We start from the raw sequence: 19,355 nt of genomic DNA on the forward strand, positions 1-19,355 counted from the left end.
TCCTCGAGTTCTCTTTCAACTCTCCTTTCCTCGAGTTCTATTGCAGCTCTCCTTTCCTCTGCTCTTTCCTTTTCTGCTCTTTTTTCCTCGAGTTCTCTTTCAACTCTCCTTTCCTCTGCTCTTTTTTCTTCTAACCTTTCCTGGCTCTGCAATTGCATCTCCATTTTCCGGAGCTCCACATTTTCTTGTTCCTCGGGTAACCAATCCAAGGCTACCTCTTTCCATGTTCCTTGTCCCACCAGAGATTCTATCACCAATGTCTGCATCTCTGCTTTCTTTATATTAGCTCGGACCTCCAAGTTAAAATGTCTGGCCAATATCAAGAGTTCCGATTTCTTTAACGCTTGGAACTGTGCCTCACTAGGGGACGCTGCAAACTTTTCGGCATCAAACACCATGGTGACTATCAGTTAACACCTGTTAACCTTCACACAATAAATTTAAAAAAAAAAATTGGGGGGGGGGGGGTTTGGAAAAGTTTGGGAATGTTGGAAAAAGTTCCAAATTTGGGAATTCTGGGAATGTTAGGGAATTCTTTCCTGGACGAAATTTAGGGAATTTAATCCACAGTATGAGATTTAGGGAATTTAATCAACAAAGCCGAGCGCCCAATTTCTCCACAGTACGAACCCCCAATTTCAATCTGGGTCAAACCCGAACGGATGTTATTAGAGATTTTTTTTATCCCGGACGAAGACCCAATTTCGAGCCCACGAGTCAATTGGACGAGCCCCCAATTTCTGTTACGTGTTCCTTCCCGACCTCCTGGTCTCGGTAAACCTCCGAACCCCGAGAGGAGCCACGGCAGAAAAATATGTTATTCTGTGTCAGTAATCAATAGTGAAACCACACCAATGATTATAAACTAACAAAAGTTGTATTAAAAATCACACACAAGAATAACGGTACAACCAATAGCAATCAAAAGTGCACTCAATACATCTTAAGATGGTACCATCAGCTAAAGTAAGATAACTCACTGCGCTCCCAGTGAATGAAAAAGAACACTCCTCAATGTCTCTATAACTCAAAGGTGATCCCCTCCTGCGAGTAGTGATGAGGCGAAGAGGCGATGAGGTGTAGGTAAAGCGTGGACCGTCACGTGGTCCAAACAAAAGCAAACTGGCGTCCGAAAGGGAAATCCCAAAGGCGCGATCCAGACGTGCACGTTCACCGTTCAATCAGCGAATCGCCACGTAATCTTCAAATGCCGCTTTTGCGTACACACATCCCCGGCAGACGACAGTATGGTGAGAAAAGCTGACGCGTAGCAAAACCTTTTTCGGTGAACGAAGCGCGAGGTTCAAAATGGCCGACGGCTCTTACTTGAGTCGAAGCGACCTGGCGAGGATTCTTCGGAACCTCAACGCCTATACCTGACTGCGCAGGTTTCTCAATCCTCAAGCGATAACCCCTCTCGCAGGAAATTCCTTTCAAGGAAACTCAAAGTTCACTCGCGACTTTCGTTCGATCAGGCTCGCTACGGAGCTTCAAGACACGCGTCTTGTCCGACTTTTTCTCCCCACGCCTCTTCTTCTTTCCCTTTTTTCTCTTCCGGTTCCCGATCCGGCTTCCTGTCTCTTTTTTCATGAACGCTTTTAACCTTTTAACCACAATAACCATTTCCCTTAAACAACCATAACCATAATACATAGAAACAGAAATGTGTCAAGTGGATGAAACTACAACCACGGAAGTGCCGAATCCGTAACAGTATCAATGGTCTGGGATGTTGTTCAGGACCATCCTCCTGACGGCACTGCTGTAGTGCTGTATTCCCAATTGTCATTGTGTTGCTGCAGAATGTCCAGTACTGCATTAAAGTGGTCCGTGACCTCATGCAGGACCTTAGTGGTGAGGACCCTCTCAGCTGGAGCCTCTTCAGCAGCAGCTCCTCTACATCCTCCATGTCAACTATGTCGGATCCTACTTTGTTGGCCATCTCTGCTGCGTCGTTTTTTTTATTGCTGGCACCTCTTCTTCGAATCACATGAAGTCGTTGACGATGTCCAGCCATACCATCCTCCAAACACTGCTCAGACAGTTATCAGTGACTTCTTTCCAAGACTCGTCAATATTATTGATGGTCCCTCAATGGGCTGCTTGTCCTACCCATCGGTTACAGTGACCAGCTCACCAAAGGTGCACTGTAGGTAACACGCCTTGAAAGTGACGAATGAACCCTGGTCCATGGGGTGCAGCAGGGAGGTTGTATTTGGCGCCAGAAACACAACTTCGACTGATAGCAATGCCCCGAGTGTGTCGAGGGTCTGTGGGGGGCCTGGGGCATTGTCCAGGAGTGCAACGCTCTTGGCTCGAAGCCATTCCTGTCGCATTAAGTTTTTATGGCTGGACAGAACTGAAAAATGTCCATTGTGACCCAGGCCTTTCAGTTATATTTCCAGATGACAGGCAGATTATCTTTCATATTACCTTTCATAGCCTGTGGTGTCTTGGAATGGTACATGACAAGGGGCTTTAACTTCAAGTCTCCTGAAGCATTGCCATCAAGGAGGAGTGTCAGGTGGTCTTTTGCAATCTTGAAGCCAGAGGCCTGCCGGTCATTCTTGGAAATAAACATATGGGACTGCATCTTCCTCCAAAAAAAACCCCATTTCTCCACATTAAAAACTAGCTGGGGTGGCCAAACTTCCACAGGGGCCTTAAACCTATTGCGGAGCCTTAAAAATTGATACGACACTTAAATCTACCGAACCACCCTCGGCTGGCCACAAACGTCTCCTTGGTAGATCCCTCGCCTTCCTGCTCTTTCACTTCGTCATATAAACTTTAATGTTGTGCTTCTATTGCCTTTTTATGTTCAAGCAAAGCTCAGGCAATCTTCAACTCTTTATATTAAAAAAAGATTTGGAATTCCAGAAAACTTTCAGTAAAAAGCGAGATGAATCTATGCCACTACTTACACAGAGGACCTGATTGAAAGACATCTTGACCAATCAAAACTCAATGAAACTACACACAGGAATACAAGCAACATTTGGAACTATACTCGGTAGACCGCATTCTTCCGCCAGGCTGAACAGTTTGCGTTTTGTATCCCACTAATAGGTCGGATCTGGATCCGGACCTGAGCCAAAATCGAATCGGCTTGTTCTTGTAACCAAACCAACTCACCCACCTATTTTCGTCATAATCCGTCCACAAGTTTTTGAGATATTGTGCTATATATCATTTTTGCCCCCATTTTTCAACAGTGAAGAATCACTTAAAATATTCTAGTATCTGGATCCGGATCCAGATCTTTCCTATAATCTAATCCATTCGGCCTTGTCACACACAGAACCTGTCTGTCAAATTTCGGCCAAATCCATCCACAACTTTTGAGATATCCTGCTCACAGACAAACAGACGGGTAATAACCATATCGGTAATAAGAACCGTCTCCATGCCATGGGCCTGTTCGTGCAGGACAGGGCAGAGATACAGCTCTGGGATAGGCCTGGGGCAATAACCAACAAAAACAACAAGATGAGCGGGTAGGACGGTAGGTGTATGTATATTGTTACAGACGTGGCTTGGATGTTATTCACCGAGCGGTTTTGGGATGACCACGTCTGCACAAGATTATACTCGATATTATACCCGAACGTTGACTAGTCGCGCGATGCTAGGTCAATGAAGGAACAGACACACGGCTGGGATTAAAATGACGACACCAGGGATACGGTTCTCAAGACCTCCGGAGGAGATTATATTCGTGCGGAAGGTCAGATTACAGGGACGAGAGGTACAGCACAGAAAGGTGGGCACTTAGACACAACCTTATATTAACCCCAACAGACGACAGGCAAACGGGACAAGGCTGACTCACACGGGGATTGATAGCAGGAAAGCGGGTATCGATGGCTCCAGGTGCACCTGGGCTCAGGGCAGAATCGACCCGGTTCGGTCCGGTCCAAAGATGCGGGGAGGTATCGTCGCGCTGGGGGTGGCGGTGGCTTCCTCTGCTCTCCGTAGTTCAGGCGCATCTGACGTCACGTCCGCTACGTGGCCGCGTATATCCGGCGGGGAGTGACACGCCCTCAGCTCGTCAGCTCCGCCTCGTGGAATCGGCACGTTGCTTCTCATTGGGTGCGTGCGGGGGGGTTACCGGCTCCGCCCCTGACGAGGAGCTGACAAGGAGCCCCTTCGTGGTAACCCCGTGGAGCGCATGGTCTGGAGCGCATCGTCTGGAGTGCATTGTCGATGGCGGCGAACCGAGCCGGTGGGAGGACGCACACTCCCCCCCCGCGCAGCGCCCCTCTGTTGTTGTAGACGGGGAAGAAGATGGGAGGAGGTACGGGAAAGGTCCTAAACTCACTACTGGTGCCATATAATCACATTCTGGTGCAACGAAGAGTCATAATTAATGGAAACGAGTCCTTAACTGACATAGACTAAGAATAACTAGCAAGATGTCCGAAAGTTGTCTACGTGTGATGCGGTGGACCTGGGCACGACATTTAATGGGGGAAAAAGGGGAAGGTCGGCTCTACTGATTGTTGTTTACAGACAATGGGACTAGGGAATGGGGGATTGGGGATAGTTGGGGAGTATTGGGGAAAATAGGGGAATATTTACAAGCGGATATGGAGGCCAAATTCCATATTCGCAACAACTTCTCTACCCTCGGGGCGTCCCGACCCGATAAATTTTTACCTACTTTAGTGTGGCACGCAATGTAGTTCCCTCTACTATTAACTCTACCCTGAGTGCGACAGTTTTACAGATATTCACAAATGAGTAAATATGTCCCCCTGCGACGTTGCACCCTTCTCCTCTCAGAAACACACCCACAGGATAACCGAATCCGGAAAGAATTCTCAAACTAAACATACAGCCGGTAGGGAGCATTATTTACACAAGACTACGCTGATATTTACACTACGATCCAGGACCTGTTTTTGGAGGAACACATGCAGATGTTATGCATAGAGAGAGCACGCTTGCCAGCATCGATACACCAACCCACGAGTGCTCTGTGGCCGACGGCCTTTAATAACGTGCAGAGCACCCCTTCCAAGCATCAAGCACCACCCCATCACACAGTGAGCACCATCCGGTGCACCAATAAAGTGTTTATAAATCATTGTGTGGTGTCGCAGCCGGCCGATGTTCTGCCGCTGGTCTTGCCTTCGTGTGGTGCACTTGGCCTTCTTACTTCTTTTCAAAAATAAAGAAAGGCGCCAACCGCGTCCATTTCTGTATTTTGGCCTTCAGTGGTGTCAACTATAAGTGGTTCACCTGTTTGGCATAGGTGCCACGTTGACCCATAGGTCCTTCCACGGGTGGTGCTTGGCCGCAAAAGAACTGCGGTCCATTGTGGGTGGCCACAAACATTGCGGTCCGTATGGTGTATCGATCCAAGCAGCAAGCAGCGAAAGTGCAGGCCCACAACTGCGTAGCCAGCACCGCTCTCTCCTCTCTCTCTACCCCAAAGCCAGATCCTCGGAGGTGGGAGACAAAAGAAGAAGACAAGTGAGTAAGGTGGTAAGGGCGCAAAAGTGCACGCAATATAAGATGATGCACACTGGGGGCACATGGGAACCAGGTGAGACAGGTACGTTCCTATCGTACGCCCCCCCCACCAGGTAACCTACATGGCCCCTCCCTTACCCCTTACTGTATCCACAAAACTCAACACTACCCATAAACATCTATTTTACAAATCAACAAACATCCCTACTGTCTTCCCCGTTCCTCCCATAAACCAAATTCGTCTTCTCTCCCTCCTAACCAATCAAATTTGCCATTTTCAACTCTCATCAAAATTTGCCATTTTCAACTCAACATCAAAATTTGCCATTACCAATTCATCATCAGTCCCTCCTAGGGAGGGAGAGATGGAATCACCCCAATGTCTCATCCACGTCGTGATGCGTCTCACCAATCCACACAGCAATTCTCATTTCCTGCAACAAAACAAAGAAAACACAGGTGTGGAGTCATCATCATCACCACAGGTAAGTGGCTGCGTATGGTGCGACAGGTTCATCAATCCTAACTATTTCCTAAGTGACTTTAACAACTTTACACTACCCGGGGTCTTTCTCCGGCCAAACCATTGGCCCTCTTACACTATGGGTTCTAAAAACCAATTCCCATTGGCCAAACTGTGGTGCTCTTCAATTTGGGGTCTCACTCCCCCGATTCATCTCCCGGTGCCCTCGTACAATTTCTGGGCTGCGACGTGTACCTCTCCCAGTGGGTCTACCCACCTGCACACCTCCACCACTGCAGTTGCCTCCGAGCTTACCTGCTCCTTACCCTAACCTAACTACCAGGGGAAGGCCCTCTGGCACTCTCCCCACTCGGTGCCCTCTCTGGCACTGGGCTACCCGGGTCCATCCTCCGGATCCTCGGGCCCCATCCACAACTCTACCGGCTCCCAGAGCCCACCTGCGGCCTCACCTGGCCGACATCCTCACAGTGGTGGAGTGCCCAACCAACTACACACACTAACAGGCTACACGCCCAGCCATTTCCACAACACTAATGCACCCATCCACAACACCATTCTGCAACCGCACCACAAATGCCAATATCCAACCACAATTTACCTGTACCCTCTACCTAACACTTACACTACCCGCCCCGGGTACTCGTGAAAGGGGTCCACTCTTCCCCCATCCACACCTTCGCACCATGCACACCACTCCGTACCACTTACTCCAACTCTCTCCACACACCTGTACTTGCACACCTGTGCTCTCACACTTGGTGCCACCTGCACCCTTCTCTCCCCAAGCGCATTCGCGCTGATCCACTACACTCACTACTCATACACTGCTCCACACACCTGTCCAGTTGCACACCTGTGCAATCACACCTGTTCAATTCTCACACACACGGCATCATCTCAGCTAACTACTCCCTTCTGAAACTTGCGCTTCCCAGTCGTCCCTTTAAACTATTGCGCTCCCTCGTCATTATCATCCACACTAATCTACCTGCGTCCCCACTACAGGTATCAGTCACTACCTAACCTTATCGTCACCTAATGTCATCTTCGCTAGATCCCTATCAATATAACCTAACCCACCCGGGCTAGTTTTCACTGCCATACACCCCATAAGCTATTGCTCCTTTGTCCCCTTTGGGCAGGGTGGCAGGGATGCCCCCCTTACCCATCGGGCCCATCGCTCACTACCAATTTTGCACATCAAATTTCAACAAATCAAAAATTTGGCCAATCACTGCCCATCATCTGCCAATCACTACTGCCAATCCCTTGCCAATCATCAAATTTTGTTTTTCTCCAATTTTGGGTCCAAAACACTAACCTCATCACCCAGTCTACTCACTAATACCTCTCGGTGCGCCAATCCCTGTCCAAAGCCCGGCTTCGTAAAGCCAAGCCATGAATGCGGGTTGTTCTGTGCCAGCGGCTGGATACGTCCGGCACTCGGTACAGGGACGGGGGCTTACCCGGGCCGAGATCCCACGCACCACCTCGGCGTGGAGCCATCCCATGTCCCGATCTCGACCTGCCGGACTGCCTCAACAAAAAGTGGTCGCCATGACGACCCTTTCTATCGGGCTGCCCGCTCCGCCTAGTGGAGCACGGACGCGGCCGTTCAAAGCGAGGCCCAGCACGCACCGAGGGCCCGATTCGGCTATAAGTCGTTCTAAACTCTACCCCGTCTAACGTCGATGCTTCACCTGGACGCTCCCCGTCTAACGTCGATGCTTCACCTGGACGCTTACACCCCGCAGCCCGTTCCTTGCTCACACATCCAGCCGTGCCCATGCTCCTCGTACCTTTCCTTACACACCCAGGTACCCTCATTCCACTCACAGCCTTGGTCACACACCTGACCACCGAACACCTTGGCACACATTCGTTGGTCGCACACCTCACTAACACACCTCTTCGCGCCCCCTCCTCAGTCACCTCCTCTGTGACAATCACAGGTGTGCTCTCATTCGCACACCCAACCACGTGCCTCACCACCAACTCCAGCGTGCATTCCCACTCACGCTCTACCATTCCAGGTGTGCATCCTTCCATCCCAGGTGTACATCCTCGCTCACCTGTCACAACCAACTCACTCTCCTTGTCACTCGTACTACTCTCACCACCATTCTTGACAGCGCACTCACCCTTACTCTTGACAGCGCACTCTTTCCCCATGCACCTGTCCGTTACACACCTTTCTCGCGCACACTCTCCCGTTACACCCTCTGTAACACTCACCACAGGTGTGCATTCTTCCTTACTTTTGACAGCGCACTCTTTCCCCATGCACCTGTCCGTCACACACCTTTCTCACGCACACTCTCCCGTTACATCCTCTGTAACACTCACCACACCGCGCTTCCATGTGCCCCCTCGCACACGCGCTACGACCGACTCACTCTCGCCAGCACCCTCACTCCTTGGCACGCACTTTTTCCTCACACACCCCAGAGTCGGACTTTCTCGCACACCTCCTCTTTCGCACACCAGACCTGTCGCACACTTCACCAACGGCCTCTCACGAACACCCGGGTCTATCTCGACCCCCAAGCTTATTAAATCCCCTGGCGCATCATACGCACGACCATATTGGTCACCACTTACACCGGGTCCTCTTCCTCTTCGCTTCTCCTCCATCACCTGCGAATCCCTCATCCGGTTAATGAGCACATCATCACGATCCAAACACAGACTTTGGACCAATTCTTTTATCTCCTCTTTTATTTCTTTCTTATCCCCTCTCCGTCGCTTCTTAATTTCGCTCATCCCTTCTTCCACTTCTTCTAGTTTCTGCTTCACCTCTTTCATTCCCCGGTACGTCTCCTCAAGCTCATCCTCTAAGGCTACCTTGACCGTTTCCAGGTGCGTCCTCACCTGCCGGTCCTTCGTCTCCATTACCTCTACCACCTCGTCCAACCTCGTTGTCAGTCCCTCACGTACCATCTGACATTCCCTCTTTGTCGCTATCAAGTCGTTTTTTATGTCGTTTTGTGTCGCTTTTAACCCTCCTAATACCGCAGTGTTCCTTTGAACCTGCTCCACTAACTCCGTTTGTCCCACCGTCAGCTGCTCCACCTCCTGCGTCAGGTCCTCTATGCCCCCTTGCAATTTTACAGTCCCCTTTCTCACCTCCTTCTCCATGTGCTCCTTACAGTGCCTCACCTCCTCGCGCACTCCTCCGACCTCCTCACTCACTCCTCTTCTGATCTGCTCTCCCATCACTTGCATCTCCTGCCCAGATGCCACCCTCATCTGCTCCATTTCCTCCCTGTGAGCATCCAGTTTGGTTTCTACCCCCATTCTGACCCCCTCTATCTGCTGCCCCATTTGGTTAACTTCCCTTTCCGCTTGGTCCCTCATGTCCCTCAATTTGCCTTCCATGGTGTTTTCTAACCCCTCTAACCCTTTTTGCATCCCTTCCATTTGATTCTCTTGAGCGGCCATTCTGTTTTCTACCCCCGTTAACCCCTCCTGTATTTCCCCTAATCTATCGTCTAATTTCCCAAATTTCATGTCTAATCCCTTAAAATTATTGTCTAATCCCTTAAAATTATTGTCTAATCCCTCACTGGTACCCCTCGCTTCGTCCCTCATTACCCCTATTTTGCCCTCCAATCGCTCACCCTGAGCATCCATCCGGTTCCCCATTACCCCCATTTGGTCCTCCAATCGCTCACCCTGAGCATCCATCCGGTTCCCCATCCGCTCACTATCAGCCCTCATTCCCATCATTATTCTGCTTTCCATTTCTTCATTATTCTTGTCCATAAGGGCCTTCATTTGCATAAAAAACAAGTTCAAATCCACCGGGGGCGCTGCCACGGTCGCTGGCGCGGTGATCAGCGAGGCGCCATTTTGCGCGCCCGCTTCTTCGTGCGTGACGGCGCTATTTTGCGAACCTGCCGCCCTCACTGCTTCGCTCTCCTCCTGTCCCTCATTTTGGTCCTGGATCGACCCTACCTCTCTCTCCTCTACCGGACCCCAGCTGTCTTGATCCGCCATAGCGCGACTTTCAAAATTCGGTTTTTATTTTTATTTTCGTAAAACAAATTCAAATTTCGGCCGTTATAATTTCGCGCGGGAAACGCGCTCCGAATCGATTCTAACTGTTACAAATTTGGGCCTAATAAATTTAGTCCCGGGTTCGAATTCCACTCCTCGACACCAATTGTTACAGACGTGGCTTGGATGTTATTCACCGAGCGGTTTTGGGATGACCACGTCTGCACAAGATTATACTCGATATTATACCCGAACGTTGACTAGTCGCGCGATGCTAGGTCAATGAAGGAACAGACACACGGCTGGGATTAAAATGACGACACCAGGGATACGGTTCTCAAGACCTCCGGAGGAGATTATATTCGTGCGGAAGGTCAGATTACAGGGACGAGAGGTACAGCACAGAAAGGTGGGCACTTAGACACAACCTTATATTAACCCCAACAGACGACAGGCAAACGGGACAAGGCTGACTCACACGGGGATTGATAGCAGGAAAGCGGGTATCGATGGCTCCAGGTGCACCTGGGCTCAGGGCAGAATCGACCCGGTTCGGTCCGGTCCAAAGATGCGGGGAGGTATCGTCACGCTGGGGGTGGCGGTGGCTTCCTCTGCTCTCCGTAGTTCAGGCGCATCTGACGTCACGTCCGCTACGTGGCCGCGTATATCCGGCGGGGAGTGACACGCCCTCAGCTCGTCAGCTCCGCCTCGTGGAATCGGCACGTTGCTTCTCATTGGGTGCGTGCGGGGGGGTTACCGGCTCCGCCCCTGACGAGGAGCTGACAAGGAGCCCCTTCGTGGTAACCCCGTGGAGCGCATGGTCTGGAGCGCATGGTCTGGAGCGCATTGTCGATGGCGGCGAACCGAGCCGGTGGGAGGACGCACACTCCCCCCCGCGCAGCGCCCCTCTGTTGTTGTAGACGGGGAAGAAGATGGGAGGAGGTACGGGAAAGGTCCTAAACTCACTACTGGTGCCATATAATCACATTCTGGTGCAACGAAGAGTCATAATTAATGGAAACGAGTCCTTAACTGACATAGACTAAGAATAACTAGCAAGATGTCCGAAAGTTGTCTACGTGTGATGCGGTGGACCTGGGCACGACATTTAATGGGGGAAAAAGGGGAAGGTCGGCTCTACTGATTGTTGTTTACAGACAATGGGACTAGGGAATGGGGGATTGGGGATAGTTGGGGAGTATTGGGGAAAATAGGGGAATATTTACAAGCGGATATGGAGGCCAAATTCCATATTCGCAACAATATTAAATGAATATACACCACAGAATTACAACCCGCAGACATTTTAAAATGTGCTTTATAAACAAATTTCGTAATACTTTGAATTAAGTGTGAGGCCTGTTTCTTTTATCTTTGCATGTGCATTTGCACCAATAAGCTGAGGCTCTGCGAGCCACATTGGGGTCGTAGAAGTCGGATATGGCTCGCGATCCACAGTTTGACGACCCCAGCTGCCATAGATGGTAATTACTTTACCTGAAATATTTTAGCATCTCACTGGCAATATCAATCATGCTCCTTCTGCAGGGTACGAAGACAAACCTCTCACACCCGCTCATCGAGACGACAACTTCAGAATTACTACCAACATCGCCATCGCATATCCTGATTGATTTGATTTTTTTTTTTAAAGGTGGTTGTGATTAAATATTGAATAAAATATTTCTAATTGTACAGCAAAAATACTGTGAAGTTCAAGAATTTTGTACATTTTTTTTAAATGTTCATAGGAACACTTGAATCGCAAAGTTAGAAACAGGAACATTTAACGAACCAAAGATGACTCATTACACCTCATAAAATGTCTAAAGCAGAACAATGCAACTTGTGCATTGCTGTAGATAAAACATGTCCATGTAGTTAATTCAATTATTAGAGTATGCAGATACCCTTAGTCGATTCGGCTATTTCAGCCACACCCATTGCTGACAGGTATATACATAAATCAAGCACACAGTCATGCAATCTCCATAGACAAACATTGGCAGGAGAATGGGCCGAACTGAAGAGCTCAATGACTTTCAACATGGCACCATCAGAGGATGCCACCTTCCAACAAGTCAGTTCGTCAAATTTCTGCCCTGCTTGAGCTGCCCCGGTCAACTGTAAGTGCTGTTATTGTGAAGTGGAAACGTCTAGGAGCAACAACAGCTCAGCCGCGAAGTTGAAGGCCGCACAAGCTCACAGAACGGGACCGCCGAGTGCTGAAGCGCGTAGCGTGTAAAAATCGTCTGTCCTCGGTTGCAACACTCACTACCGAGTTCCAAACTGCCTCTGGCAGCAGCATCAGCACAACTGTTTGTCAGGAGCTTCATGAAATGGGTTTCCATGGCCGAGTAACCGCACACAAGCCTAAGATCACCATGCGCAATGCCATGCGTCGGCTGGAGTGGTGTAAAGCTCGCCACCATTGGACTCTGGAGCAGTGGAAACGCGTTCTCTGGAGTGATGAATTACGCTTCTCCATCTGGCAGTCCGACGGATGAATCTGGGTTTGGCGGATGTCAGGAGAACGCTACCTGCCCGAATGCATAGTGCCAACTGTAAAATTTGGTGGAGGAGGAATAATGGTCTGGGGCTGTTTTTCATGGTTCAGGCTAGGCCCCTTAATTCCAGTGAAGGCAAATCTTAAAGCTACAGCATACAATGACATTCTAGATGATTGTGTGCTTCCAACTTTGTGGTAACAGTTTGGGGAAGGCCTTTTCCTGTTTCAGCATAACAATGCCCCCATGCACAACTCAAAGTCCATAAAGAAATGGTTTGTCGAGATCGGTGTGAAATAACTTGACTGGCCTGCACAGAGCCCTGACCTCGACCCCATCGAACACCTTTGGGATGAATTGGAACGCTGACTACGAGCCAGGCCTTATGGCATTCCACTGCCAATGTGTCCAACATCAGTGCCCGACCTCACTATAATGCTCTTGTGGCTGAATGGAAGCAAATCCCCGCAGCAATGCTCCAACATCTAGTGGAAAGCCTTCCCAGAAGAATGGAGGCTGTTATAGAATGAATGAATGATTGAGATGAATGAATGAATGAATGATGTTATATAAGAATGCCTTAAAATGCCTGTTGTTGCTGTTGTTGTATAGCAGCAACGGGGGGAACTCCATATTAATTGCCCATGATTTTGGAATGAGATGTTCGACAAGCACATACGGATGTGATGTTCGGGTGTCCACATACTTTTGGCCATGTTGTGTATATGCCTTTATATAAAACTGAAAATACACCCACAAGGTGAAATGTCACATTGCATTACTTTACACCGAATAATGATTTTGTTGCTTTGCAATCGACCAAAATGGCATCTGACTTGGTGTGACAACCAAGGGGTTCCCTCTTGCTCCTTTACAAGTTATCTCGGTGAGCTGAGACAATTGCAGATGTTTGCCACGAAGCACCATGTTCAAGCACAAAGAAGTCCTCTTCCGTGAGGCCGTGCCTCTCTCGTGCTCTCTCCAACTCCTCTCTTGGTTCCAGGTAGTGCTGTGGTTCATGCAGTCAAAAGATGGGAAAATGTAAGAAATATGAAAATGCAAAATCAAATAACCGAACAGTCTTTACCAGGTTAGAGGCAGCGTGACGATCAATACGAGCATATTATATCTAAATAAAATTGTCAAATATGTTTGAAACTTCCACATGATATTTCATATTATACATCAGATATTTTAAAAGTGAATGAATAACTCATTCAGAACATCGTATAGACACAAAGAATTTGTGATCACATTTAGCTACCATGCGGAAAATACTACAGGGTTCATGTTTGAACATGTAGACGGGTCAATATATGAAAAATAAGGGCCTAACCCCAAAAAAAATTATAATAAAGGTTTTTTTGTTTTAGGTGTATCATTAGGTTGTACTAGACCCCTGAAAAAAAGTTTACCAAAATTTGACTCCGGGAAAGTGGTTAATTAGCATATTTTCAAAATGGCACCCCCAAAATTTTCAATGTACAGAAAAAAAATTTCTTGTTCAATTTAGACCCTATAAATGTATTACAAATAGATAGAAACATGGTTGCTTTACCTAATGAACACATCAGAAAATTTCTATGACGTCATTGTGACGTCATAATGACGTTGCTGTCTCAATTACGTCATATGATATCATGAATCATTACTGTTTTTCCTTACTACCAAGACTTAAATAAATATTTTTTGTTTCAGGATTTGAAAATGGATAACGGAGAGCTTGACGAAGACGTCTGCCCAATTTGCAAAGCGAGTTTGGAAGACGCCAAGGACACTGATGTTTCCAAACTTTCAAGGAAGGGTGTTGAAAAAATCAACAAATCAAGCCAAGAAAGGGGTTGTGATGATGTTGTCGCAAGACCAAATCAACGAGTACACAAGAAATGTCGATCCTCGTGGACAAATGAAAAAGCAATCAAACAGGCTTTAAAACGTTTTTCTGAATCATCATCACCTGTAAAGAAGAAGAGCCGCCGTATTAGCTTAGGGCCATATGACCCTAAAAAGGACTGCCTCTTCTGTGGCCATGAAATTTCTAAGGGTACTCATGGACATGATGAAAGTGCCGGTAAGATTCTCACTGACTGTTTCCCTCAGACGATAGTTAAACATTGCAAAGAAAGACACGATGATTGGGCGCATATTGTTCAGGGTCGAATTGAATATCTTGGTACAAATTTGCAAGCTTCTGACTGTGTTTACCATAAACGCTGCAATACCTACTTTCGATTGGGGCAGGAAATGCCAGACCAGTTTCGATCAGAGGCAGTGCAAAAACCAAAACACATCGGGCGGCCCACAAACGAGGACCAGCGACAAGCATTTGTGACAGTTTGTGAATATTTGGAAAGCAATGATGAAGAACAAATTACGATATCTGAACTTGTGAGCAAAATGGGTGAATACTTACTTGAAGAAGACTCTGTGCCATATGGAAGTCAATATTTGAAGCAAAAACTGATAGAACGCTACAATGATTCTATATGCATAGCGGAAGTAGAAGGGCTTCAGGATATAGTGACGATGAGGGGGAAAACTGCAAAAATACTTCGTACCTATTTCGAGACTTCAAAAGATGGTGATTCCGAAAGTCAGAAACGTGCAATCATTGCTACAGCTGCCAAGCTCCTGAAGTGCGATATCAAGACTGAAATCCCATCAGTCACTGATCGATATCCTTCTTCGCAGAGCCTCAAACTAGACACTACATTAGATTACTTGCCGATTTCACTGCGTACCATGTTGAATAAACTGTTTGTGGGGACAGATAAAGATGAAAAAGTTGCTGCTATCGGGCAGTCAATAATACAAGGTGTTCGCCCGCGGGCACTTGTAGTGCCACTTCAAATAGGACTTGCTACTCAGCTACACCATGTGTATAAGTCACGATTTCTCATTGACACCTTGTCTGTGATGGGGTTTAGCTCTTCTTATGGGGAGGTGCAGAGATTCTTGCAAAATGCTGCTGATGTGGTTTCACCAGAGTTACTTGGGAAAGGATCATCTGGTACAGTATTATTCGCTGCTGATAATGTTGACCACAATATCATAACTCTGGATGGAAAAGGAACCTTCCATGGAATGGGAATGGTGGCAGCAACAACACCAGGACAGGTGACAACCCATGTTGTCAATAGGAAAAACGTTTCCAAATTGAATGTGAAAGAAATGTCACGGGCTCATCAATATGATAAGCGACAGACTCCGCGAGAAAGGCTGCACAGTAATAAATGCCGAAGGGGATGCCGATTATGATATTGTTCAGGCAGCTATTGCAGTTTCTGAATACAAGACCACGACCCTAATCGGAGAGGATACAGACCTGTTGATCCTTCTCCTCCATCATATGGACAGTCAGAAGAAAACTCTGTATTTTCGCTCAGACAAGAAGTCAAAAGATCAGAGGGTGTACAACATCAACACACTAAAGGAGTGCCTTGGACAACAGTTATGTTCTCAGTTGCTGTTTATCCACGCGTTGACGGGATGTGATACAACATCGCGGGTTTTCGGGATGGGAAAGAAAACATTCTTTGAGAAAGTTGCCAAAGGGGATGAACAGTTAAAATCCTGTGCACTTGCTTTTACCAAACCTGGCCAGACAGCGGACACAATAGAACAGCATGGTAACCAGTCGATGGTTTTACTGTTTTCCGGAAAGCAAACGGATTATCTTGCTTCTTTGCGACATTCGGTGTTTAAAAAGAAAGTGGTTTCAGCATCATCCTTTGTTGCGCCTGCTAGACTCCCACCAACTGTATCTGCGACAAAATTCCATTCCCTGCGTGCGTACTATCAAATAATGACATGGCTAGGACTTGAGAGCAATTTGGATGCCACTGACTGGGGTTGGAAAATTGAGGACAATCAATTCGCACCAGTTATGACCGCAAAAAACCCTGCGCCGGACAATTTGTTAAAGATTGTGCATTGCAATTGCACGACCGCTTGCACAACACAGCGCTGTACATGTAGGAGGTACGGTTTACCTTGCACCTCTGCTTGTGGAGAATGCCAACTTGAATCCTGTGAAAACCCAAACAACGTTCGTCCAATGGATCAAGATGACACAGAAGACAGTGACGATGATGACTAATGGTATGTGACAGTCATAACTTAAAGGCTCTTAGTGGTTTCTGACATTCAGTGTGTTATGGACGAGTTTGATTTCATTGCCTATTTCTGTAAGGACAACCAGCTGACATGATATTTCCCTTCATATGGTCATACGGTGATGCAGGGATTTGTTCCTAGGTTGCATGGTGTCATGACGTCACTACCAATAACCATGTATTATTCACAGACCTTTCAGAAAATACTGTATTGTATAGGCAGATCAAATTTTCAAAAATAAATTTTCACAAAGTGTGTATTTGTTGAAAAAAGTTGATAAAAATGCATGTATTATTCATTGTCGTCATCATTGACGTCATAATGACGTCATAGAAGTTTTCTGATGTGTTCATTATGAAAACCAACCATGTTTCTATCTATTTGTAATACATTTATAGGGTCTAATTTGAATTATAAAAAAGTTTCCTGTACATTGAAAATTTGGGGGGGGTGCCATTTTGAAAATATGCTAATTAACCACTTTCCCGGAGTCAAATTTTGGTAAACTTTTTTTCAGGGGTCTAGTACAACCTAATGATACACCTAAAACAAAAAAACCTTTATTATAAATTTTTTTGGGGTCAAACCTTACATTGACCCGACTAATGTAATCGTGCTGTTTTAACTGTATGTGACAAATTGTTTCAGTACAACATGGCACAACAACTTATTACAAGTTACTAAGTTACAGAAGTTGTCTCCATGTCTGAAGTCCAAAGTTGTTTAATGACTAGAATGCACTCGAGGGAGGTGTTGACTCACACTGACTGTTCTCTTAGTTTAATACTTCCTTTCCAGACGCTAACCTATACTATTGTGTGCCACAATAAATAAATAAAGTCCTGTACTAATTTTCATTTCTCCTTGGAAACTCAAAGTTGAACTTGGCTGAGATATTCACAATAAGAATCTCTGAGCTAAATTTGGCGATTCTTGCTACCTTCTGGGTTGGAATGTTGACCCAGATATAAACTGTCATCCTGGTGTTTTGAAGGCTTGGCAAGACATAGATGTGCACACCATCCTTCAGACCGACGTTAAACTGGTTGACCCATCTAACAGCATTAATTAGTAGACGTTAAAGATCCCAGTGTCCTTCACAGAGAGTACGTGAGTTATTGCCAGGATCTTGAAGACATTTCAAAGTGCTGCACACTCAGCCGAGTGGTGACTTATTTCGGATTGTAAACTTCGCCAAATACATTGCTACAGCAGATATTACGCTCTGTAAAATAGTATGGTAGATTTTATACATACATACATACATACATACATACATACATACATACATACACACATATATACATATATATATCTGTATATATATATATATACACATATATATATATATATATATATACAGACTTGGCATTTAATATGGAATATTTTTTTGTGGGGGTGAATTTACTTTTCAAGTTGACTTAGAACCAAAAGTTCACTGGAATTATGTTGAAATTATTCTAGATTTTGTTAATGCGTCCTTTAAAAGAAACAAAAACCACATTTGACATTTCGAAGCAAATAAATTGATCCTTGAAAGTGATGTAAACTGATATTGAACTCAATTCACGGACAGTACTGTGTTAAACTTCTGTACGTTTTCCAGAAGTATTTCTTTATTTTGCACATTAGCCAAATTTTTTTTTAACAAAAACAAAAGTTAAATTATGACTGGGATTACGGACAGTAAAATTACAGTTCAGTACGTTGTGTAACCCCCACGAGCATTCAGGAGAGCACGTACACGTTGAGGAATGCTGTTCACGAGATTTGCCAAGGTTTGGACAGGAATCGCTTGCCATGCAGTTACAATAGCCTGCTGCAATTCACGCACAGAGGTCGGCTGCTGGTCCAAGTTGTCGATTTGACGCGTTAATTCTGCCCACAAGTTCTCTATCGGATTCATATCCGGTGACATGGCAGGCCACTCCATATGCTCTACACCACGGTCAGCAAGAAAGTGTTGGATCATGCGAGCACGATGAGGCCGTGCATTGTCATCTTGGAAGACAAAGTTTCCTCGAAAGGCTGCACGAGCAAATGGAAGCAATGTTTCTTCCAGAATGGCCCTGTACTTGAACTGGTTCAGGTTTCCATTCAGAACAAGCAGGTCAGTTTGCCCCCTGCATGAAAAGCAGCCCAAACGGTCACCCCACCACCTCCAGCTTGGACTCTTGGCACTATACAATCTTCGTTGTCGGCTTAATGCACTTGTCTGCGCACTCGGACATGGCCATCTTGACGATAGACCAGAAATCAAGACTCGTCACTGAAGATCACGTGATTCCAGTGTCCTGGCTTCCATTGACGGTGCCCTCTGGCCCACGGCAATCGGCGCTGGCGGTGTTGTCTTATCAGGCGCGGCTTTCTCAGGGGACGCCTGGCACGATAGCCTGCTTGAACCAGTCGTTGGTTGACTAGCCTTCTGGATACAGGCACATTTGTCAGTTGCTGTCACTCAGCCCGAAGCCGATTAGCTGACTTGGTACGGCCATTGCGGACTAACCGGTGCAGCTGGCGATCATCCCTCCTTGTGGTTCTGCGGGGACATCCTGGCCTCGATATTGGAGTAGGGACACCCCTCTGAGCATTTCGTTTCGGGATCTTTGACACCTGACCTTGAGTGATGCCATACTGCCGAGCAATAGCACGCCGTTTCATGCCGGAATTTCGTAAAGCCACCACTCCATGACAAACAGCATTGTCGAGTTGACGGACCATCTCCAGAGGAAGCGGCAATAACTTTTGTTGATGTGCAGCAGTTGTTTTCC

At 46.8% G+C, this 19,355-nt stretch overlaps 2 protein-coding genes across 10 annotated transcripts in view; one reads left to right on the forward strand and one right to left on the reverse strand.

The window, feature by feature from the left end:
* The window catches only part of RELN (reelin), a 515,504-nt gene extending 502,277 nt beyond the window's left edge, over positions 1-13,227 (forward strand). Inside the window, exon 64 of the mRNA XM_078786532.1 lies at positions 11,510-13,227. Within this exon, the coding sequence (XP_078642658.1) occupies positions 11,510-11,591 (82 nt within the window). The 3' untranslated portion in view covers positions 11,592-13,227. The remainder of the gene's footprint in view (positions 1-11,509) is intronic.
* The window catches only part of NAPEPLD (N-acyl phosphatidylethanolamine phospholipase D), a 64,598-nt gene continuing 56,769 nt past the window's right edge, over positions 11,527-19,355 (reverse strand). For all 9 annotated transcript variants that reach the window (XM_068130472.2, XM_078786547.1, XM_078786542.1 and 6 more), the window contains one exon: positions 11,527-13,477. In XM_068130472.2, coding sequence (XP_067986573.2) covers positions 13,340-13,477 — 138 coding nt within the window. In that variant the 3' untranslated portion in view covers positions 11,527-13,339. The remainder of the gene's footprint in view (positions 13,478-19,355) is intronic.

Source organism: Myxine glutinosa, chromosome 11 (genome assembly GCF_964187855.1).
Source record: "Myxine glutinosa chromosome 11, kmMyxGlut1.1, whole genome shotgun sequence".
NCBI lineage: Eukaryota > Metazoa > Chordata > Myxini > Myxiniformes > Myxinidae > Myxine > Myxine glutinosa.